Source organism: Pseudopodoces humilis, chromosome 18 (genome assembly GCF_049639895.1).
Source record: "Pseudopodoces humilis isolate 2021_Gansu_Grassland_sample_001 chromosome 18, ASM4963989v1, whole genome shotgun sequence".
Lineage (NCBI taxonomy): Eukaryota > Metazoa > Chordata > Aves > Passeriformes > Paridae > Pseudopodoces > Pseudopodoces humilis.
This window is the reverse complement of record NC_142217.1, coordinates 13,428,530-13,447,857: the sequence shown is the minus strand read 5'-3', so window position 1 is coordinate 13,447,857 and position 19,328 is coordinate 13,428,530. Positions and strand designations below refer to the sequence as shown.

The following is a 19,328-nucleotide window of genomic DNA, read 5'->3' as shown; positions in this document are numbered from 1 at the left end:
AAATACAGAATATTAATCCAAGACCACAGACATTTCTTCTCCGCTTTGGTTTTTAGCATGGCTCTGAGTATTCTGCATTTTGCTTGTTGGCTGGCCCTGAGTTTTCAGTTACAAAGTGATTTCTTGTCCTTATTCCCCATCTCATTTATTCCTGGCTTTCCTTCCAGTCAGCTCTGGATAACTGAGAGATATGCTAGAATGGTTCTTCTCAGTTGTTGGAGAGAAATTGATATTTATTAACCATCTACTGAAATGGTAAAAAGCAGGAGGAAAAAGTGAAGAATTACACTAGTGAATACTGCGGAGAAGCATACCTTCAAATATGTACAAGATTACTCTGGAGGAAGAGGTGATAAATTTTTGCCAAGGATTGTGTTCATAGGTGTAAAGATCATTTCTAGCCGGTATTTTGTGTTCTGTTCCTGCTTCCAAGGCACTGCCTCAGCAGCTCTGGGCACATACAGGATGGATGGACTGAGCTTTGCCCTCTCCTTCCTCCCTGACCTCGGTGTCCTGCTCCCTGGGCTGAGGGGAATCCAAGTGACAGAGCCAGCCTGGTCTTGTGCAGCAGCCTGAGGTGGATGGGATGGACATTTCCCTGAGTGGAGCTCTGTGGAGGAGGTCAGTGAGGTACAAACCTTTGTGAGGCTGCAGGTGTTGAGACCATCAGAAGATCCATCATCAGAAGGTCCAGCTGTACTTCACAGGTACATCAGCTGCTTGTACCTTCTTCCTCGTGTCACAGAAGTGCCACTGGAGGATCTTTCGTGGTGATCACACTGTTTTGACAGCCTGTTCAGAAAGTGAAGACTTCTAAAGATACAGCTATAGTATTTTCTTTGCGTATACTCTTTCATTATGTATATCTGGAGCCGATGTGATTTGCTCGTGTTCTGAACTCTGATAGCTTTTCCCCTAATTTTCTTCTTGACTCAAGTGAGTATTAATCATAAACTGTTTCATTAGTAGCTAATTTGATTCAGAGAAAAAGTTGAAAAGATTTGACATCTGCTGTAAAATTTGTACTGCTTCTCCCATGGACTTGAGGCAGGTATTTGGAGCAGAGATTCTTCTGCATAACCTTGCATGTTGATTTTGTGTGTGCATTTAGCATCCTTGCTGTGCACAGGGAGACAGGAAGAAACTTATCACTTGCTGCTTTTTGGGTGCTTCTTTACCCTCAACAAGCTGAAGAAAATTAATAACTGTGGCCAGCATCTCTGGGACTGCACTGACAAAAAGAATGCAGTTGTCCTGCTGTCTTTGAACATGGTGAAGCTCACAGATGTTTTTATTGGAGGTGAAATAATAAGGACAAGTCTAAAAAGTAATAGCTGCAAATGAAACAGGAACAACTTTTTGGGATAAGTTGAGAGGGGGGGATTGTCAGGTGGTCAGAAGTTTCAGCTGTGTGATTTTTTTCCTATTACCTTTTACCAACCCTTTTTTTGTGCTTGTGGATTCCAGGTGATTTTATGTTGATTGTGGAGGGGTTTTTAAACAGCCTAAGGTGGATGTTAAGGAATGCTGTTAAATAATTGAAAATGACTCCTGAGAGAAGGAAACAAGGCCAATGGCAGGATCACAGCCCTGGTCTTCTGGAGAGGGGAGTCTGATCTGTTCATGAACCTGCCTGGAAGAATTCCATGGATTATGGTCCTGGAGAGAAGGGGAAACCAGGAGAGCTGGGGAGGTTGGGGAGGACAATATCTTGAGCAGCTTTCAAACCTCAACTGTTGTGCAAGTCTGAGTCTGCCTAGTGCTGATAATAGAGTCCATTGAAAATGGCATCATCTCCTACAGCACTGGCTGGTAAGATAAAGGTGTATTTGAGAAAGATTGTACTAAGTCAGGAGTATGCCAGGTTTATTGAAAAGCACTTTATTAAATAATATAATGGTATTTTCCAAATGGAAGCAGAAGAACCAAATATAGCATCAGATATGTGACTTTGTTTTAAACTTTTAACTTTAGAATGAGAAAAAAATGTTCTGATAGTGTTTCCTGACGTATGACAATGGACTTTTTTCCAGAGATGGGACAAATTTAGCATTGAGTGTTGTGGGCTTAAATATTGCAGTGCAAAATAGTCTGTTCTCCTTTTTCTTTTCTTGAAGACTTGATTGCAAACTCCATATTCTGTAATTCTGTCTGTGGTGGGTTGGGCATCCTTTGGATTGTGTTTCTGCTAGGTGGAATGCAGCAAAGGTGAAAATTGAACTAATGTCCCTTAAAATTGTTCAGAAAGTTCTTTGTGGATGTGTTGCAGAAGTAGGATAATCATCATTAACTGTTTGCTATTGACCAGCTTTTTCTGTGGCAGGGAGGAACTTTTTCCCCTCTGTCTTTTGTTAGCCAGTTATTTCTGTGATTCTGCCATATTCTGTGCACTTTGAAGTTGTGCCCAGAAGTAGAAAAGCTGATGGTCTGTTCCATTCTCCAAAATGTGGCAGTTTATTACTATGAAAACAAACCAAAGGAGATTCTTTGATACTGTGTTTCTGTTCTTTACTGAAATGTGGTTTTGTTGAAAATGCAAATATTGTGGTCAAATATTAATTAAAAGGATGATGAATGTTTCTGTCTCATACATTTAATCATAATTGGTTTTCAGATGTGTATAATGAATATCTTTCCTAAGTAATGTTTTTCTTCTAGCAAACTGATTTTTCCACTTGTTTTTAATGAAGCACGACTTCAGTGCTTCACATTTTGTCTAATGGTGTGAGCATAACATTCTTGATGTCAATGCAGTTTTGAGGAAATATTTTGTTGACTTAATATTGCAGAGACAGTGGAGAGAGAAAAGAAAGCAATGTCATTTTGTCAGTGAATTAATTTTGCAGTGTCTCATGATACTAAAGGGAAGGTGTTCACTGAGTGGCAGCTAGTGTTAAAATTAGCTTTACTAACTAGTAGGCTATTTTGAAGTAAAAATTTCAGTTCTGAAATGTTTAAATTTAAGGAAACTTGTACATGTGGGCTGTTAGCACAAGAACTGTAGAGGTTCTGAGCAGGTGTAGAGATAGATCCTCTTCTCTGGTGTTCTCTGCTGCTGTGCTTGAGGGGGGTTACTGAGGAGATTTACCTGCTGATTTTTTGTCATCCTCTGGCTCAGCAGCTTTTGGGAGAACATCTTGTCCTGTTCTCTGAGCCAGGAGTGGGGAGGATGTACCTGTTACAGAGAGGTGCTGAAGAGACCCAGGACTTTGTGTCTTCTGTTTCTCTTATTCCTCATCAACCCAGTTCAGGCAAAGATGCAGCAGAATGAGAGCAGCAGTCAGACATGGGTGATGAAAGTGTGAAAGACTGGGAAAGCAGTTATACTGGAAAATTGGACTTGTCGACTTTAAAAAGTAGTTGAAGAAGAGTTGACAATTTGAAAGCACAGAATCTAATGAATGAATGGTTTAGAGAAGTTGTTTGGGAGTTGTTTTCCCTGTCTGTGCAAGGCAACAACAAAGATGTTCAATGGAGCTGAAAGGTGGCAAATTAAAACTTGATAAAAGAAAATGCATTTTCAAACAGTGAAAAAAAAGTAATGGGATTAATTTTCACCAGAAAACTGGCAAAGTCAGGAGTTTCTCAGTGTTCAGAAGGACTGGATATTTATATGATCAATAAAACTGCCCAGAGGAGTTGTCAATGAGAGGTTGTTTTTCAAATATTTTTATTCGACATCATTTTTCCGGAGCTGGGAAGCCCAAGGTGAAGGTGCAACTGGAATTTTGGTGAAGTACCTGCCTGAAGTGGTCTTTCAGTGGAAGCTGTTTCTTAAACATAATTTTGTTCTTCACTATGTCAGGGTCTCAAGAGGAGCACAGGCACAGAGGGTTATGGGTTCCTCTGCCCCCCTGCCCTGAGGTTTATATGGGATTCGAGGGCCAGCATCTGGCAAACCTCTGTTCAGAAGCTGCAGTCCCGAGCACTGAGGTGGCACATTTTCCTTTTCAAATGCAGGAAACTCTTTCAGAAGTGCAGGTCACAGGGTTAAATATCAGCCCAGCTTCATGGTGCTCACTTGCTGCCTGAGAGCAAACTCTGAAGGTGGCTCCTGATTAAGCTAATGAAGCACATTCTGTGGGTGTTGGGTGAAAGAATAAACTGATCCTAAAAACAGCCAAGGAGGTGCTGCTTGGTGTAGTTTCCATGTTTTATAAGACTGAAGTGTTAAAATGATCTTTCATATTTTCAAAGGATACAAGTTAAAACATGGAACCCTCATCATGTAGGTAATGTGAAATGTATATAATGCAAAATTAGTATTTTGACCTCATCCAAGGAAAGCATAGAATTTTAGTTCAAAGTAAAGGCTTGTCATTGCTTTGCCCTGGATAAATCACTGGGTGTGATTAAATAATCTGGCTCAGTCTTATTGTTGGGAGCATGGTTTGGGTGTGAAATGACCCTTTATGGTTATTATTATTTTCAAGAAGAATATACTTGGGTATTCTTTTGCTTTATAGGTGCTTTATGTAATATGGAAGGTGCACCCTGGGCCAGATTTCAGTCTCAGTTCAGTCTTCCCTCCCTGAAGGAGGAACTGCTGGGCTGCAAGGGCCAAGGGCTGTGTCCCCTCTGCCCTGAGAGTCCTTTATAAAGATAATGCAGGTGTGCTATGGGTGACCTGGGAGATAACTTGATGTATAATTTGTGAAACTTTTATTGGAATCACTGATCTTTTATACCCTGGAGGCAGTAGAGGGAATGTTTTATGAATTAAGTAAAGTATGGGAAATTATTAATATCTTCTAATAAATCAGTCAGGTGATGTATATTCTGAGGCATCACCTAAAATCCCTTTTTCTTTGCCTTCTTCAAAAAGCCATAGCTGGCATATTTCTGGAGTTGTTGACACATCATGAGGGGTTCAAGGAATTACTTTGGAGTTCAATGGAATGTGCTGTGTTGGATTGGATGAACTCATGTCTGGTTTTTTGATTTTTTTTGTCCCCTCAAAATGTGATGTGAGAGCTTTGACCTCCTGCTGGAGTTCTGTCTTAGCCTGAATACCCCAGGAGCAGAGCCCAGGTGGTGGGGCCATTCCTCCTTCATTCTTGCAGAGATAACTGCACTGCCTTTGAGCACAGTGCAGTTTACTTTTCTCCCAAGTTAATGATATTTAAGTGGTTAAAACTGCAGTTAAGATTCTTAGAGGCCAATATCTGGGTCACTTAGTAGACAGGAGGAAAAAGAAATGAGTGTAAGGAATGAACATAGGGATGAATTTTTATACGCTGCAGAGACTGGCAGCATAAAAATCTCATGTACTGCCACAAAAACTTTCTTTTTTGCTTATTTTTAGGGTGTTGTTGTTGCTGTTTGGGTTTTAGTTGTTTTTTTTTAATAGGTAACATTAATTTTGTATTGCCAGTAAGGATGAATCCATTCCCTTGTCAGCTGCATGCATTCCCTCTGGCAGTGATGGTAGTCTAATGGCTAGAATGAAGAAGGTATCTTGAGGAGGTTTTGGGTGTTTTATTTTAAAGAAATGACTGTTTTTCACACATGAACCATGCACATGGTGTCAGATACCGATGTCAGATGGGGAGTGACCCTGTGCTGAGGCAGGTGAACAAGGCACAAGATTGCCATTGCCTGAGCAGTGGGACTGTGAGAAATGACAGGAAAAAGAGGTGGGTTTTTTTTGGAATGAAGAAATGCCAAACACTGAGACAGAAAAACAGGCTCACTCTGGAGATAGGCAGCGGTGAGTGTTCTGGTAGAGGGGAGCTAAATGCAGAAAAAAATAATAAAATTATTTCACAGCAGCAGGAGGCTAAGAAACATAACTAAACATGTTAAACTCACTGTGAAGCAAGAGGACCCCAGGGGTATTTTAGTCAGATAATATTTAATTTGTTGCAGTGTCAGTTGTATGATTGCTTGTCAGCTGGCATATGGACGTGCTATAAGCAAAATGGGGCTTTCAGAGACCATGCACAATTTTCCAGAAGATAGTAAAGCAGGAGATTTATCAGAGACGGATTAAAAGAGTTACAGTGGATTTATTTGCTCTGGTTCATTGCCAGGATAGAAGGCAAGCTGAGCTCTCTGCAGAGAAGTGTTGGAGGAGAGGGACAAGAGTTAGAAAGGGAGGACTATTAATCAGGAGGAAAACCTAGGGAATACAAGAGCATGTAAGATATACACAGGTATTTGTAGGAGCACATTTAAAGCTGCCAGCTGAACATTGGCCAGAAAAGCAATCGGATTACAGTTTCTCCAAAATCTAAGAATGGGTGGTTGAGAAGCTAGGAGTGTCTCTGAATGCCTTGTTCTGGCACCTGAAATGAGTTTTTGATCATCTCTCCTGTGCTCTCTGCCTGATACTGTCCCCTTCCCAACAGTTTCCCTGGGTAGTTGCTTTCTCCAGACTTCCAACCTCGGAAAGAATTCAGCCTGAATGATAACCTGACTTTCTTAGGAGGAAAATGGCTCTGAGTGTTAGAAAGCAGATGAAAACCATGCCTTGCAGAGAGATGATGGGACAGACAGGGACTCCTGGTTTGCTGTGTGCCTGTGGTTATGTCCATCAGCCTTTCTGACCTCTCCCCACCTGTTCCTGTTAGGTGTGCATGGAGGTGTTTGGACTTCAGAACAACAAATATTTTATTTTTCTTGGAGAAGCCTTAGTTGTAGGGCACAGCACATCTGAAAGGCTTCTTTATAGGTTAAATCCATCTTTAGATTCCTGCAGTAGCTTTATATTGGCTTGAGGGGCAAAAACACAAGCAGAGGCTTGATATATAGACAGGCACATTTGAGAATTAAAAATATTTTAAAAAAATGTTTCCTAATGGTCTTGTCAGTGCAAGGATACTGAAATCTGCTGGATGTTTTTATTTTTATGAAGTTAACGGGCTTTTTTTTTGTAAATGGTGTTTTAATTGAGGTCTTGAGTAGAAAGTCAATGGTGTGTGTATACATATGTGTCTGCAGTCAGTTCTGATTTGCAAAGTAATGTGAAAATAGGTCAGCCACGGAGAGAAGTGTTGGGAAATGGTTGCAGCTGAGAAGGAAGCTATTTGTAGGCTTGGGAGTAGAAAATTTTGGCTTAAAGATGATTTGTAAAGAAGATGAGAGTGGTAAGAGGAAGGGGAACCATTTGCCCTCTGGTGTTCATAGATGCTGCTGAAGGCAAGGAAAGGTTGAAAAGTTTCTGGTAATTTAACTTTTGCTGGTTTTATTTGGCTGAGAGCTCTTGGGGTTTTTGTTCTGGGAGAGTTCATTAGCTCTTGTGCTAATTAGCAGTGCTCCAAGAGGGAGCTGCGGGATGTGGCTCCCGTAAGAGCAAATTCTGACCCAATGTGTCTTTAGTCCCTGCTGTCCCTGGTGCTTCCTGGGTCTCGCCGTGCTTGGTTGTTGCTTTTCCCCCTAAATTTTCCTTAAGGCAACGGGATTTGAACACAGCCTTAATTCCAAAGTCAGGCTTAACAGCCCTCAGACTGGGGCAGAACCTGTTAATTGTCAGCATCCCTGTTCCCATTCCCTGCTTAATGCTTTTCCGTGGGGTGCAAGGCATCTCCTGTGTCCTGATGGAGCTGAAGAGAGCTGCAGGTGTTTCCCATGAGGAAGGTGCAGACAGGCAGCCCTGGCAAGGGGCAGATTCCCACTCCTGCTGCAGCCTATTCGTGCTGGCTCTGCTGCCACACAGCACTCAGGGCTCTGTGCTTTGTTTCCATGATTTTCATCGCCCTGATACAAACTCATTCCTCCAAATTACAGGGATGTTCTTGAATTGTAATTCTCCTCTTTGATAAACACATTACTGCAGTTAAGATTTATCACATTTATTATTTGTCTTTATTCAGTAGACAATTTACCTGTCAAAGAAGGAAATTAGACTGGTTTCATATTATTCATATTAAGGCTCAGTTGATTGTTTCTTGTCCCTAATTCTTCTCTAGCTGCTTGCAATTTGATTGTTAATATTTTTTTCAAGTATTATATGAGATACCAAAATATTGAAGCGATTTATAATTGCCAGAATCCGTATCTTCTCATCTGTCCTTCTCTTAAAAGGTTGGGTCTGTTCCTCTGTCCTATTTTCAGTTGCTGTCTTGCCATTTCTGAGTTCCTCAAAGGTAGTTGCTCATGGATCAGAGGCTAATGTGATTAATTTTATCAAGTAACCTAAGCATATATTTGTTAGTAGGTCCTGACATAGTCTAATATATTTAAGTATTCTTCAGTTATTTCTAACCACATTTTGGCTTATATTCCTGTGCCTCACACTGCTAATTTTAATGTTAAACATCTGGTCAAGCCCCACTTACTATTTCCCTTCTATATATGAATTTAAAGCAAGAAAGCCCAGATCTGTTACACAGTCATCTCTCTCTTTTATTGGTGTTTTTACGAGAAATAGTTAGCTAAATTATACCTGATTGCAAATAGCATCTGTTTGATGTTGAAGCTCCATATCTTTCTTCAGTCTTGAAATTTTCCCTTATTACAACTAATTTGGATTTAGGAGTCTGAAGATGAAGAGGAGGGGGAAGAAATCTTGTCACTGATTTCTGATAATGAAGCAGCCTGTTAACATTCCCCCAAAATTATCATTAATTAAACAAAAAGCTGATGTAATACTTGGAGTATTTCTGTGCCATCAAAAAAAGCACCAAGTGGGAAATATTCTGATTCCATTGCACAGAGTCTGTCTCCTCTGCCAGGCTCTAACCCGTGCACAAGTGAGAGAGCAAGTGAGCTGTGCCATTGGGTTGTGGATTAATAGTCAGAGTTCACTCGTGTGGAAATAAAGCAGATTTTACTGTGACTAGAATCTGTCATTAAAAAGCCATTATTGGACCTGACCGGCACAATTCCTGCTCTCTCATTGCTAATGACAAAGCAATCTGTTCTTTAAAAAACAACAACCCTATATTTTCTTGCACAGAGCGGTGCAGGAGACTCACCAGAACAGAAGCAGGGTGAAGAGAGGCAGTTGAAAGATTTATTGATCAATAAACCAGACAATTACAGCTTGTTTATAAAAGGAAAAAAAATAAAAAAGCCACCTCAAACCTCAGGCCTGCGAGCAACCCTGAGACTCTAATAATGATAACTCTGGCATCCAGCTTGAAACGATAAAAGTCAATAGGAAGATATAGGATTTCAATAAAATTATGACACTAGATAAACTTTACCCCAGGAACACATTTTCCCTGGGTGTGTGACTGACTTCAGTTAGATTTGTAACTTTAATTTCTTTCTTATTGATTTTCCTTTTCTTCAACTAATTAGAAAGTCTGTGGTGAATGGGGTTTGTGTGTGTGTTTGAAGAGGGGCTAACAAGCAGCAGCAGAGGAAGGGCCTGAACTCAGATGTATGTATGTAGGGTCAGACACCTTTTTATGGTTTTTTTGGCTATGTTTTACTCTTCAATTGCTTCCCACACCCAGGCTGGAGTGGCTCTGGTGCTCCTCAGTGTGGTGTCTGTGGCTGCGTTGTGATGTGCAGTGCTGCAGTGACTTGGGGGGTGATGGTTGCAGTGATGATGATGATGGTGCTCACGTGAGCCCTTCTCAGGTCTTTCCCTCAAATTAACCCAAAATCCTGGAGGAACCCACTTCTATTCCTGCTGTTTCTGAACCACTCTGGGGTGTGAATGCTGCAGAAAGGGATTTTCTTTGAGCTTCAAGCTTCTTGTCAGTCAGGTCAAATTTTGGTTTTACACAGAGAGAGCAGAGCAGCTGGTGGGAGGACTGGGGAGAAGCTTCATCTTAGGGGTGGCATTTTGCAGAGGTGCCATCCTGTTCTTTCCCATGGCACATTTTCAAGGGATTAGCTCTAGTTCCTGGTTAAAATTATAAAATGTGTTTTCTTCTTAGTTACTTATGCAATAGTGGGAGGAATATTTATTTGATGAATGGGCTGGTGCTGGCAGAAGGAAGGGAAACTGTTCAACCTTTGAAAAAATCACTATCCTTCCTCTTTTTCAAACTTATGTCTCCTCAAACACAGCTGCAAGCTGCAGCACCAGGGTTTGCTGTAGGGCATTAATTTCCTAGGTTTGTAATGAACATCCAAATTATTATTCTGCATTTAGGGCATGTTTGGAATGAGTGGCATTTCTGGGTGTTGATCTAAAACTGGTTAAGGTAAAGAATACCTGGAATTGTGCCGGGGTAGGGCAATGGTGAGTTAGCAGAGATTTACCCTGTGCTGGGTAGATTTTGGAAATTCCCAGAGGAACTGCTTTTTAGTAATTCTGATGAATACTCTCCAGATAGGAAGCAGCAAAGCAGCTGTATTAGAATAAGGTTAGAAAGGGCATCTGAAAGTGCCTGGGGAGGGTTTTGATGGGTCGTGAAGAATGAGGAAATACTGCAGCAATTACTAAATTAGGATTACATTTTAGAGAATCTTTTTAGACAGAGGACTTCTCAACAAGAACTTGTGTTTCCTGCCAAACTAACAAGATCTTTAGGAGGAAGGGAAAAGCTTTCAGTAAGTGCTCTTGATGGGGAGAAATTGAAGAAATGGAGCTGGGGACCACTTGTTGGAAGCTGAGAATTGATTTCACTAACAGTATTAATATTTAGAAATAATTAAAGAAGATAAGTAAACTCCAGGATCAAGTGCTTAATTGTGCCACCCTTTAGTTCAGCTTTTCAGAACCTTTTTTTTTTTTTTTTTCCAATACAGCTTCTGCTGGGTTCACCATGTGTGATTTTTTTTTTGCTTAAGCAGTTTACTTTGTTGTAGAGAGATGCTTTGAAGGGCAAGGGCTGTAGTTGATTTTAGGGGAAAGACAGCCTGTAGGGTTGGTCATGCTCCCATGCAGTTTTTCCATGCTCACATGAAAGCTGAAGTTTGTCCTCCTTGTAGCCCAGGGAGCTGCTGGGATCTTGGTGGGGATGACTCAAATGACCTCATATTCAGCAGCTAATTGGAAGCCAAGTGTTATGGGAGTTGCCAGGAGTCCTGTTTGGTTTGGAAGAAAACACCAAGGATTTTGGGACTGCCTCTGCTGCAATGGAGAGAACATAGCAGTGGTAAATGATCACGCAGATGAAGGATGCTTAGGAGAAAAATTAGCACAGCAGAGCATCTCAGAGTGCAGAGAAGGAGAGAGGATGCTGTAATTGCAAATCTCATTGCAACAACATGCAAAGCTCAAACCAATACCTTCACTAAATGCTGTCATTATGTTCTCTGCTGTTCCCTAGAAAGTGATTTGGCTGTAAATGGGGAATGGAATTCATCTGAGCAAAGCAGTTTGCCTTATGAAGAGTGCACTGGGCAGACTGGGTGTGATGTCTGTGGGTACTGGAGGGGGAAGAGGAGGATGGAGAGATCCTGTCCTGCTGTTTCTCTGCTAAACAAGTTCATTACAAGGCAGGCGTGACTGTATTCGTGTTTTCTTCTTTTTCAGTAACCTGGAAGTATTTCCTTGCACATGTTTGTCAGATGATCAATTCTTAACAGTTTACCTGGGAAAATATTTCTCTTCAGTCAAATCTGGGCTAGGAGCTGGTAATAGTTGCTGGTACTATTTATGTTAAAACCTGTTTTTCTTTATAATTTTATGAACTCACTTTGTGTAGCCCCAGGCTGTCCTTCAGTCTTGGGGTCCTTTTAGCTGCTGACCAACCCAGCTATCTTGGCTGACCTTTCAGTCCATGACGTACTCTGAACACACTGTACCTCTGGCAGTGCCCCCAGTCTTGTTCTCACACCTTGAATTTGAAAGTTCCTTCTCTTCCCACATGGACACTTGCTGTCCACATTCAGTCTTTGACCTTTATATTCGGAAGGAGAAGATAACCTTTGTATCCAGGCTGAGCTGGGTGGTTAGTGGTCACCTTCACTATTTGAAATTCACTATCCTTTTGCACATAGGGGTGTGGGGACAAACACCTTTTTTCCTGTTTCAACAATTCCTGATTTTCCCAACTGAAACTTTTCAGTAGCTGAGCTGGGTTTATGAAGAGCTGCACTGGCCTGGGCTGGCTGTGAACTGCACAGCTGTACAGCCCAGTGATCTTCTGCAATTACTTGGTGTGTGATGGCAGAATTCCCAGCAAGGAGCTGCTTTGTCCGGAGTGCTCCTGCATTTGTGTAGCAGGGGAGGTAGCAAACTTCAGCAGTGAAAGGGGGACAGCACTATCAGGTTTCCTCAGAGTTTTGGCTCTTTGGGTTTATGCCAAGGGTCTGTGCTGCTTTGACCCTGTTCTGTAGCCTCACAAGCATCAAGGTTCTTCCATGAAGTCAGAACTCTTCATCAGCTGCCAGTCCCCGTGTGCATACTCCAATGTGATCAGTCACCTCATTAAACATACCTGGCTTCTTCAGATTTTCTTTTTGTCCCCATTCTTATTCTCCATCAGTGCCTAGGAGCAAGGCATCAGCTGCTCCTGAAGCTGGGAATGCATTAGGAGTATTTCAGCCAGGAGCCCACAAAACCAAAAAGTTTTACGTTGAACTCTGAGCCCAAGCCTTACAGTTGGGGAGCTGCTGCTCTCAGGGAGGGGAGAAGGATCCTTCTGTTTGTCTTTCTGTGCAAATGCCTGGTTATAATTGCCAGTAGATAGAGAAGTGAGCCAAGCACTGTCTGCCAGACATTAACCTCTGAAAAAAATGTTTGTTACAAGCACTGAGTGTTGCAGCATCTAACAAGTGATAAGTCACATACCATTTTGAGGATATTTGCTCTCAGCCACTTTGTTCGATGTCAAATCTGTTTCATTTCTGTTGTGACAATTCTGTTCTTTCTTTGCTGAGGCTCTGGCAGGAAAAATGTCAAGTACAACACTAAATATTTTGCTGAGGAAACTCATTCAGCCATGTTGAATTAGAAGAGTGTCTCCAGCAAGAAGGCAGGCTCTGTTTTCTGTTGCCATCTGCTTGTTAGCGTGTCTGCATGTTGCTTTCCTGCAAAAGGTGTGGGGTTTTATAGACACAAGACAATGTAATTTTTCAGCTTTCACAGCAGCAACATTTATTTCATTAGAACTGTGTGTTCATTTGTGCCTTGATGCTGACATGAAGACGACGAGCGTACATCCATCAGAGTTGCGTTACCACGTAAAGGAGCGGTGGGCAAAGATGTAGAAGGCTCTCGGAGCGCGGTCAGGGGCTCTATCCCTAAAAGTTTTTGCTGTTGTTGCCTGCAGGGAGTGCAGTCAGGGGCTGTATCCCTGAATGTTTTGCTGTTGTTCCCGGCAGGAGCGCGACGGGATGCGGGCGATCCTGGAGTCGTACGACAGCGAGCTGACCCCGGCGGAGCACTCGCCGCAGCTGAGCCGCCGCATGCGCGAGGCCGAGGACATGGTGCAGAAGCTGCACGCTCACAACACGGAGCTGGAGGTAATGAAGCATCCTGCTCTAACCCCAGGGGTGGAGGAGTTGAGACCTCTAAAACTGAGTTGCCTGCTGATGGGATCTGCTCTCGCAGTAGCCAGATTTGCGATGTTCGCATTCTGAAATTCCAGGATCAGTAAGAGCCACGAGTTATTGCTCTGCAGCTGAAGCTGGCAGAAGCCAAGAATAATCATCTTTGGGTGTGCTGAGTGTGCTGTGCTGCCCTGCATGGCTGGAGGAACAACCACTCCCTGTGGTGAAAGGGTTGTGAAGGAGTAGCAGGTGTGGGGTCTTCTCTGTGGTATAGTCGAGGAGATTCTATCACATGTGTAATCAAAGCTCTGCTGTACAGTGTGAGCAACTTGTGTTTACAACAGCTTTACTTAAGGGTTGAAGAAGTAATGTATGTGTCTGCTGTAAATTCTTCACTTCTTGGTATTGGGCCTGAAAAGCCCCAGAATACTGGTCACTATTAAATGTTTTTTACTAGGTTTTCTCTAAGAAAGAAAACACTCAGTCCAAAGACAGAAGTATTTCTTAAAGGAATTCTTATATTCTCCTTAGTTCTCTTTCTGAAAATTTGGAATCTGAAATGTGACTGTGGTGAGCTAAATATTAACCTGCATTGGCTGGATTGTTCCTTTCTTCTGTTGTGCTTAGTGGAATGGGCTTTGTGTTCATGAGTTGAAATATTTGGAATAAATCTGTGATCTTAAAGCTTGGCTTTTTTATTATATCAGGCTTTACAATTGTCATTAGTATGTGAGTTTTTCTTCATGTCTAATTCCATCATCATACAGGTTTCGATGCTATAACTCAGATGGAATAGACTGGTAGAAATTGCTCCTTGGGTTCATCCTCAAGCCACAGAGTGAAATGTCTCACTCTGCACAAAACTGTTGTTCCTGGAATCTTTAAAAATGCTCTTTCCTTGTGTTGGGAGATGAGGCCATATTTCAGGCAGTACTGGCTCCAGTGATCTTTAAATCCTTAGAACAGCACAACATGGTGTAGATCAGTGTCCTGGTATGGATCCATTTCATTGCTGTTTCTCTGAAAACAAATTCTGCAAAGTTTTGGGCAAGCTGATAGAGAAGTTAGCTGGTAACACCAGATAAAATGGAAATTTGCCTGAATTCATTTGCCTCAGAATGTTTCTCTGTTTTGTCTTTTGACCACTGTATTGCTTCCCAGCAGACAGAGCAGGATTCAGTGATGCTGACATAAAGGGAGAGGTGGCTATTTCATCCTACCTCCTCAGTTGTTCCCAACAGTGGCTCTAGGTTGTTGCAGGGAGATTTTCTGAATTGTTTCCTTGAATGTGTCAGGTGTGCTGTGTTGTCTTCAGGCAATAGCAAATTATCTTTTCTTCTTCAGATGAAAGCATGGAAGAGTGCAGGAACCATTTGGTTCTGTGCCTTTAATTATTTATAGGGAACAAATTCTAAGTTTATTTTTATGGATATGGATTAAGGAGTACATGGAAAATTTCAGACAGGAGCTGTGTTCTCTGGAGGTTTGTTGTGTGTGATGTCAACCTCTAAGCCTTTCAAAGACTTTGCTAGAAGCAGGATTCAACGACCTGATATTTTCCTCCCAAAGTAAAATTTTACACTTCAGCTTGATTGTGTTTGCCTTTCTGGCTGCTGTGTTGGCTGCTGAATCCCATCTGTTTTGAAATTTTGGGGGAAAGTGTTTCATTCCAGTAAAAATCAGAAAACTGGAGAGGGAAATTGAGGTACAGGCAGGACCCCTGGTGCTTCATCATCAGGAGCAGCAGCTGCAATCAGCTGCCAGTAGATCAAAGCTGCTGAGATGGTCGATGGCAGCTATTAATAACTCCTGACTTGATGCTCTGCACCCTCCCAGCTCTGCTGAGCCTCCCCATGAGTTTTGGAAATGTTGACACCTGCATGACTCAGCTCACAAACAGAGGAGACTGCTGGGATGAGGCACCTTGGAGCCTCAGGTGTTTGAGATGTGGGAGAAACAGCCTCTGTAGGGGGAAGGAAAAGGGAACTTGAGCATGTTTAAATCAGTGTGGCAGAAGGGTTGGAGCATCCTGGGAGCCTCTGGTGTGGATGGGCTGGCAAGGGCAGCACACACAGAGCTGGAGAAGCAGGAGTGCTCACCTGGGAGCATCGTGCACGTGACAGCAGAGCAAGCAGTGCACAGCTATTCCAGACAGATCCTGGGGGCTGCAGAGAGGAACAGTGATGGATTTGAGCTGAAAAGGCCTGGCTGACGCTTTTTGGAAGGCTGGCATGGTTGAAGTATGGAAAACAATCAAGATCACCAGTTAGCTGCTGTGGATAGCCAGTGATGCCCACAGAGGGGTCTCTGGCACCCAGCAGACAGTGGGACACAGTCCCTGTGTGCTCCATCTCTGCTGGGAAAGCTCCAGGAGCTTCTGGAGTTTAGCAAAGCCCTTGAAGGCTCTGAGGTAAATGCATCCTCCTGTATTATATTTTGTGGGTTCTGCCCTTCAGCTTTGTTCATAAATCATAATATTTGCAGCATAAACCATCTCTGGCTTTTTATGACAGTGTTTTCCCCTTTCTTCTTTTTTTTAAAAAATTTTGCTACAAACTACTTAATTTAACAAAACCTTTCTGTGCTCCCTAGAAGAAGCCCCTTAATAGTTTCTTCTTTCTTGTTTATTCTGCCTGCCCAAACCTGTTACCACCAACACCACTTCTGACAAAAGAGAGGAGGAAAAAGAGGAATGTTCTTAACAGAGCTTTTCCCTTATCCCTGGAAAGGAAGATTCCCCCATCCATTTTGGCAGCAGTCAGGAAGCTCTGGTGAAGATGGAGTTAGAGAGAGGAGGATGCTGTGAGGGGCTGGCAGGATTTTGGGCTGAGGCAACAGGTTTTAACTCATTAAGGAGATGAGGTTTCTGGTAGGTCCTTTGCTGGATGTGCAAATGAATTGGGAAGCTGTTTAAAAGAGCAGAGGGAACATGAGAGGAGTGTGCAAGCTCTGGAAGGGGCTGTGTGTAAGGGTTGATGGAGGCTGGGAGGATGGAGCTAGGACACACAGGGAGCTGGGCAGGAGAGCTGCTGGAGCACTGCACTGCCTGCCTGGATTACAGGCACCTTCCAGAAACTGGGATACAGCAAGATGCTTTGATCCCAGATCATTTCAGAGGCGATGCTGCAGAAGAGCCACTCCTGTTCTCCTCTCCACTCCCTGCCTGGTGGGGCAGAGGACTGTAAGGCAAAGAAAGGCTGATGGGGAACATTTTAAATCCCCTTCACTGATGGTGGATGAGAAAAGCTGGATCTGTAATGCATGGACATGCAAACACATGGACAAGCAGATGCTTTCTCCTCCCCAGAACTGCCTGCCCCCAGCCCACCCCCTACTCCACAGGGCTGCTGTGGCTGGAGGGGTTCAAGGAATCATTTTATGGAGTGTTTAATGTAAAGCATGGAGAGATGCAAAGAAAAATGTCATCTGAAATGGTGGCTGGAAAAGCAAGCAGGCTGTGTCAGCCCATTTTATGTGGTTAATGAAGTGTCACTCACCATCTTTTAAAAAGTGTGTTTTGGAACTGGAAAGAGAATGAGTTTGTCCCCAGCCAGCCTTTACAGAAATGTAACTGTATTTCTGTGGCAGAGTGAATTTTTGTTTTGATAATGGTCATATTAATATTTTTCTTGCCAATCTTGGTTAACTTTTACCACCTTAGCTCCCATTGCTTGTAATTTCTAGCTAAATATGACAAAACAAAAAGCCTCTGTGCATGCAGCAGCCACCGTGAAAGAGCTTTGATGTGGAGTTTAGTGTTTGAAAAGTTAAATCCAGCTGCACAAAAGGGAGATAATCATAAATATAACTGCATTAATAGTGATTTTATTACAACACTCCTGGCTCCATACAAAACTTTAATGAAGAGAGATTTGCAAGGAAGATTCATGCTGACACCTTCAATTGTCTCCAGCATCTTCTGTGTTGAGAGATTCCCCCTGTCTGTGAGCACCATATGCACTCTAATCAGTTAATTGTGAGTCTGACAGTTTCAGCACATGAAATGCCATATGTTCTGTGTTTTTGTTCCATCACAGGCATTGCTGGTGACCTCAAAACTCACTGACCAAATATTGTCATGTTTTCTGCCCCTGATAACTGCAATGCTTCTGCTGATGGTGAAACCTGGACCTTGCTGGTTTTGTGGTGTTAAGTCACCAATCTGCTCCTTTCCAAGGGGGTGTACTCAGCAGCCACCCCAGTGCTTAAAGTGCTTAAATTTTATGGTGAATGCATTAAAATGTTAATTTGAGCAGCTAACAGTTCTTCCTTGTCTTTCACCCAGCTTCCCCCATCAGCATTTTTCCACTTTTTTTTGCCTTTTTTTTTTCTCCTTCCTTTTGATCCACACTTTGTGTTTATCTTGCTCCTTAGCCACATTTCCTCTCCCCCTCAGAGGTAGATTGCTCCTTTACACAGCAGGAGGGGCTTCTGTGGTGGTGGGAACTTTACAGAGACATTTCCTCCCATCTGTGCAACGTACAGAGGAGTTTGTTTTAATTTTCAGGTTTCTCCTGCCTGCTTTCTCTACCTCTCCGCTGCCGTCCAACTTTTTTTGCTCAGCGACAACTTTTAAGAAGCAGTGAGATGATTACTCTGCTCACTTGGGACATCCATAAGGAGCAAATCAGAATCACTAGAGCTTTCCTGCCACTCTAGAATGGCATATGTTTCACTTGCCCAGACTTCTGCTGTCACTAGCATCTTACTGTGGCTCGTGGGAGAAAACAGGCTCTCTCCAGAGACGGTGCTGAGATGCTGCACACATCAGCTCCCACTGATTGCTGAAGCAGTCACAGGGCTGAACATCATCTTCTGACAAAGCAAACACCTTGTTGAAATAGCACTTTGCACCCAAATGCTTTGGCATCTCTTGGCAGAGTCCAGCCTTCCCAGGAACCACTGAGGTCCTCTGCATTTGTTTTTCTTTGCTAAAGGAGAGCTGGTCAAGCCTGTGTTCTCTGGCAGTTCTGCAAAATGGACTGTCTTGGGTTCTCTGTTGTTTCACGTGTTTCATCTTCCTTCAGACCTGAGTGACCTTATCGAGTCACTGAGTCATTAGTTTCCTCCCATCCCTTTTACACTTGTCAGTGGCTGTGTTTCTGGATATCTGGCAAATAATCATCATATAAATGAGGAAGTCAAGTCACCAAGAGGTTTAATGATTTGTTAAAGGTGACAGTCCCTGCCCTGTGGAAGGACAGTGACTCTTAAAATTAATTGATGCTGCAGCAAATCCTGTCTTTGTGTATCTGAGACTTTTTGTTTGGTCAAACTTGATTTCAAAACTCAGTTACTCTTAATTTTTTTTAAGAGATTCCTCATTTTGGATCTGTCCTGAAAGTCAGTAATTGATCAAGAGAAGCAGTCCATAGCACTTCCTTACACTGGAGATATTCTGCACAAGCCAGCATTGTTTTCATTACAGGGAGGTTTTTGCAGCTATTTTTAGTGTGTGGATGCTCTGACAGTTTAAGAATGGCTTTAAGTCAGCAGTTTCCAGGGACCATAGCTGACTGGAAGCAAACTCCATCATTCTCAGGAATGAGAATGTCCTGTCACCAACTTGCATAGGGTGAATCATTAACTAAGACAACTTCTCCAGCCCGTGAAAGGCTGCCTTGTGGACAAGTCCCCTGAAAATACCCCAAGCTGCAAACACACCAGCAGCCTCAGGGAGACTTTTACCTCTTGGCTGTGCATCGAAGTGCAGGGGACAGAAAAGCATTTTCCAGCATTTTCCAGCTCTGCAGCTCTCATGTGCTTCAAGTGCAGTAAGCACAGGGATGAACAATCGTCATTGCCACCACCTCTTGCTGAAAGTCACACTCCTGGTGCAGATGCAGTCAGTGACACTCTGCCCCTTGTTCTCTTGCTGTGTCATGTCTTGACTCTCTCATGTGCAGTAATGAATATCACTAATCACCTGTGTTAGTGCAGGGTGGACTGTCTGGTTGAGTGCTTCAAGCCTGCAGGAAACCCAGCCT

At 42.8% G+C, this 19,328-nt stretch overlaps 1 protein-coding gene across 6 annotated transcripts in view; it reads left to right on the top strand.

Moving 5' to 3' along the window:
- MAD1L1 (mitotic arrest deficient 1 like 1) overlaps positions 1-19,328 on the top strand; it is a 346,102-nt gene that overhangs the window by 127,086 nt on the left and 199,688 nt on the right. For all 6 annotated transcript variants that reach the window (XM_088064345.1, XM_088064346.1, XM_088064344.1 and 3 more), the window contains one exon: positions 13,174-13,314. In XM_088064345.1, the coding sequence (XP_087920471.1) occupies positions 13,186-13,314 (129 nt within the window). In that variant the 5' untranslated portion in view covers positions 13,174-13,185. The remainder of the gene's footprint in view (positions 1-13,173; positions 13,315-19,328) is intronic.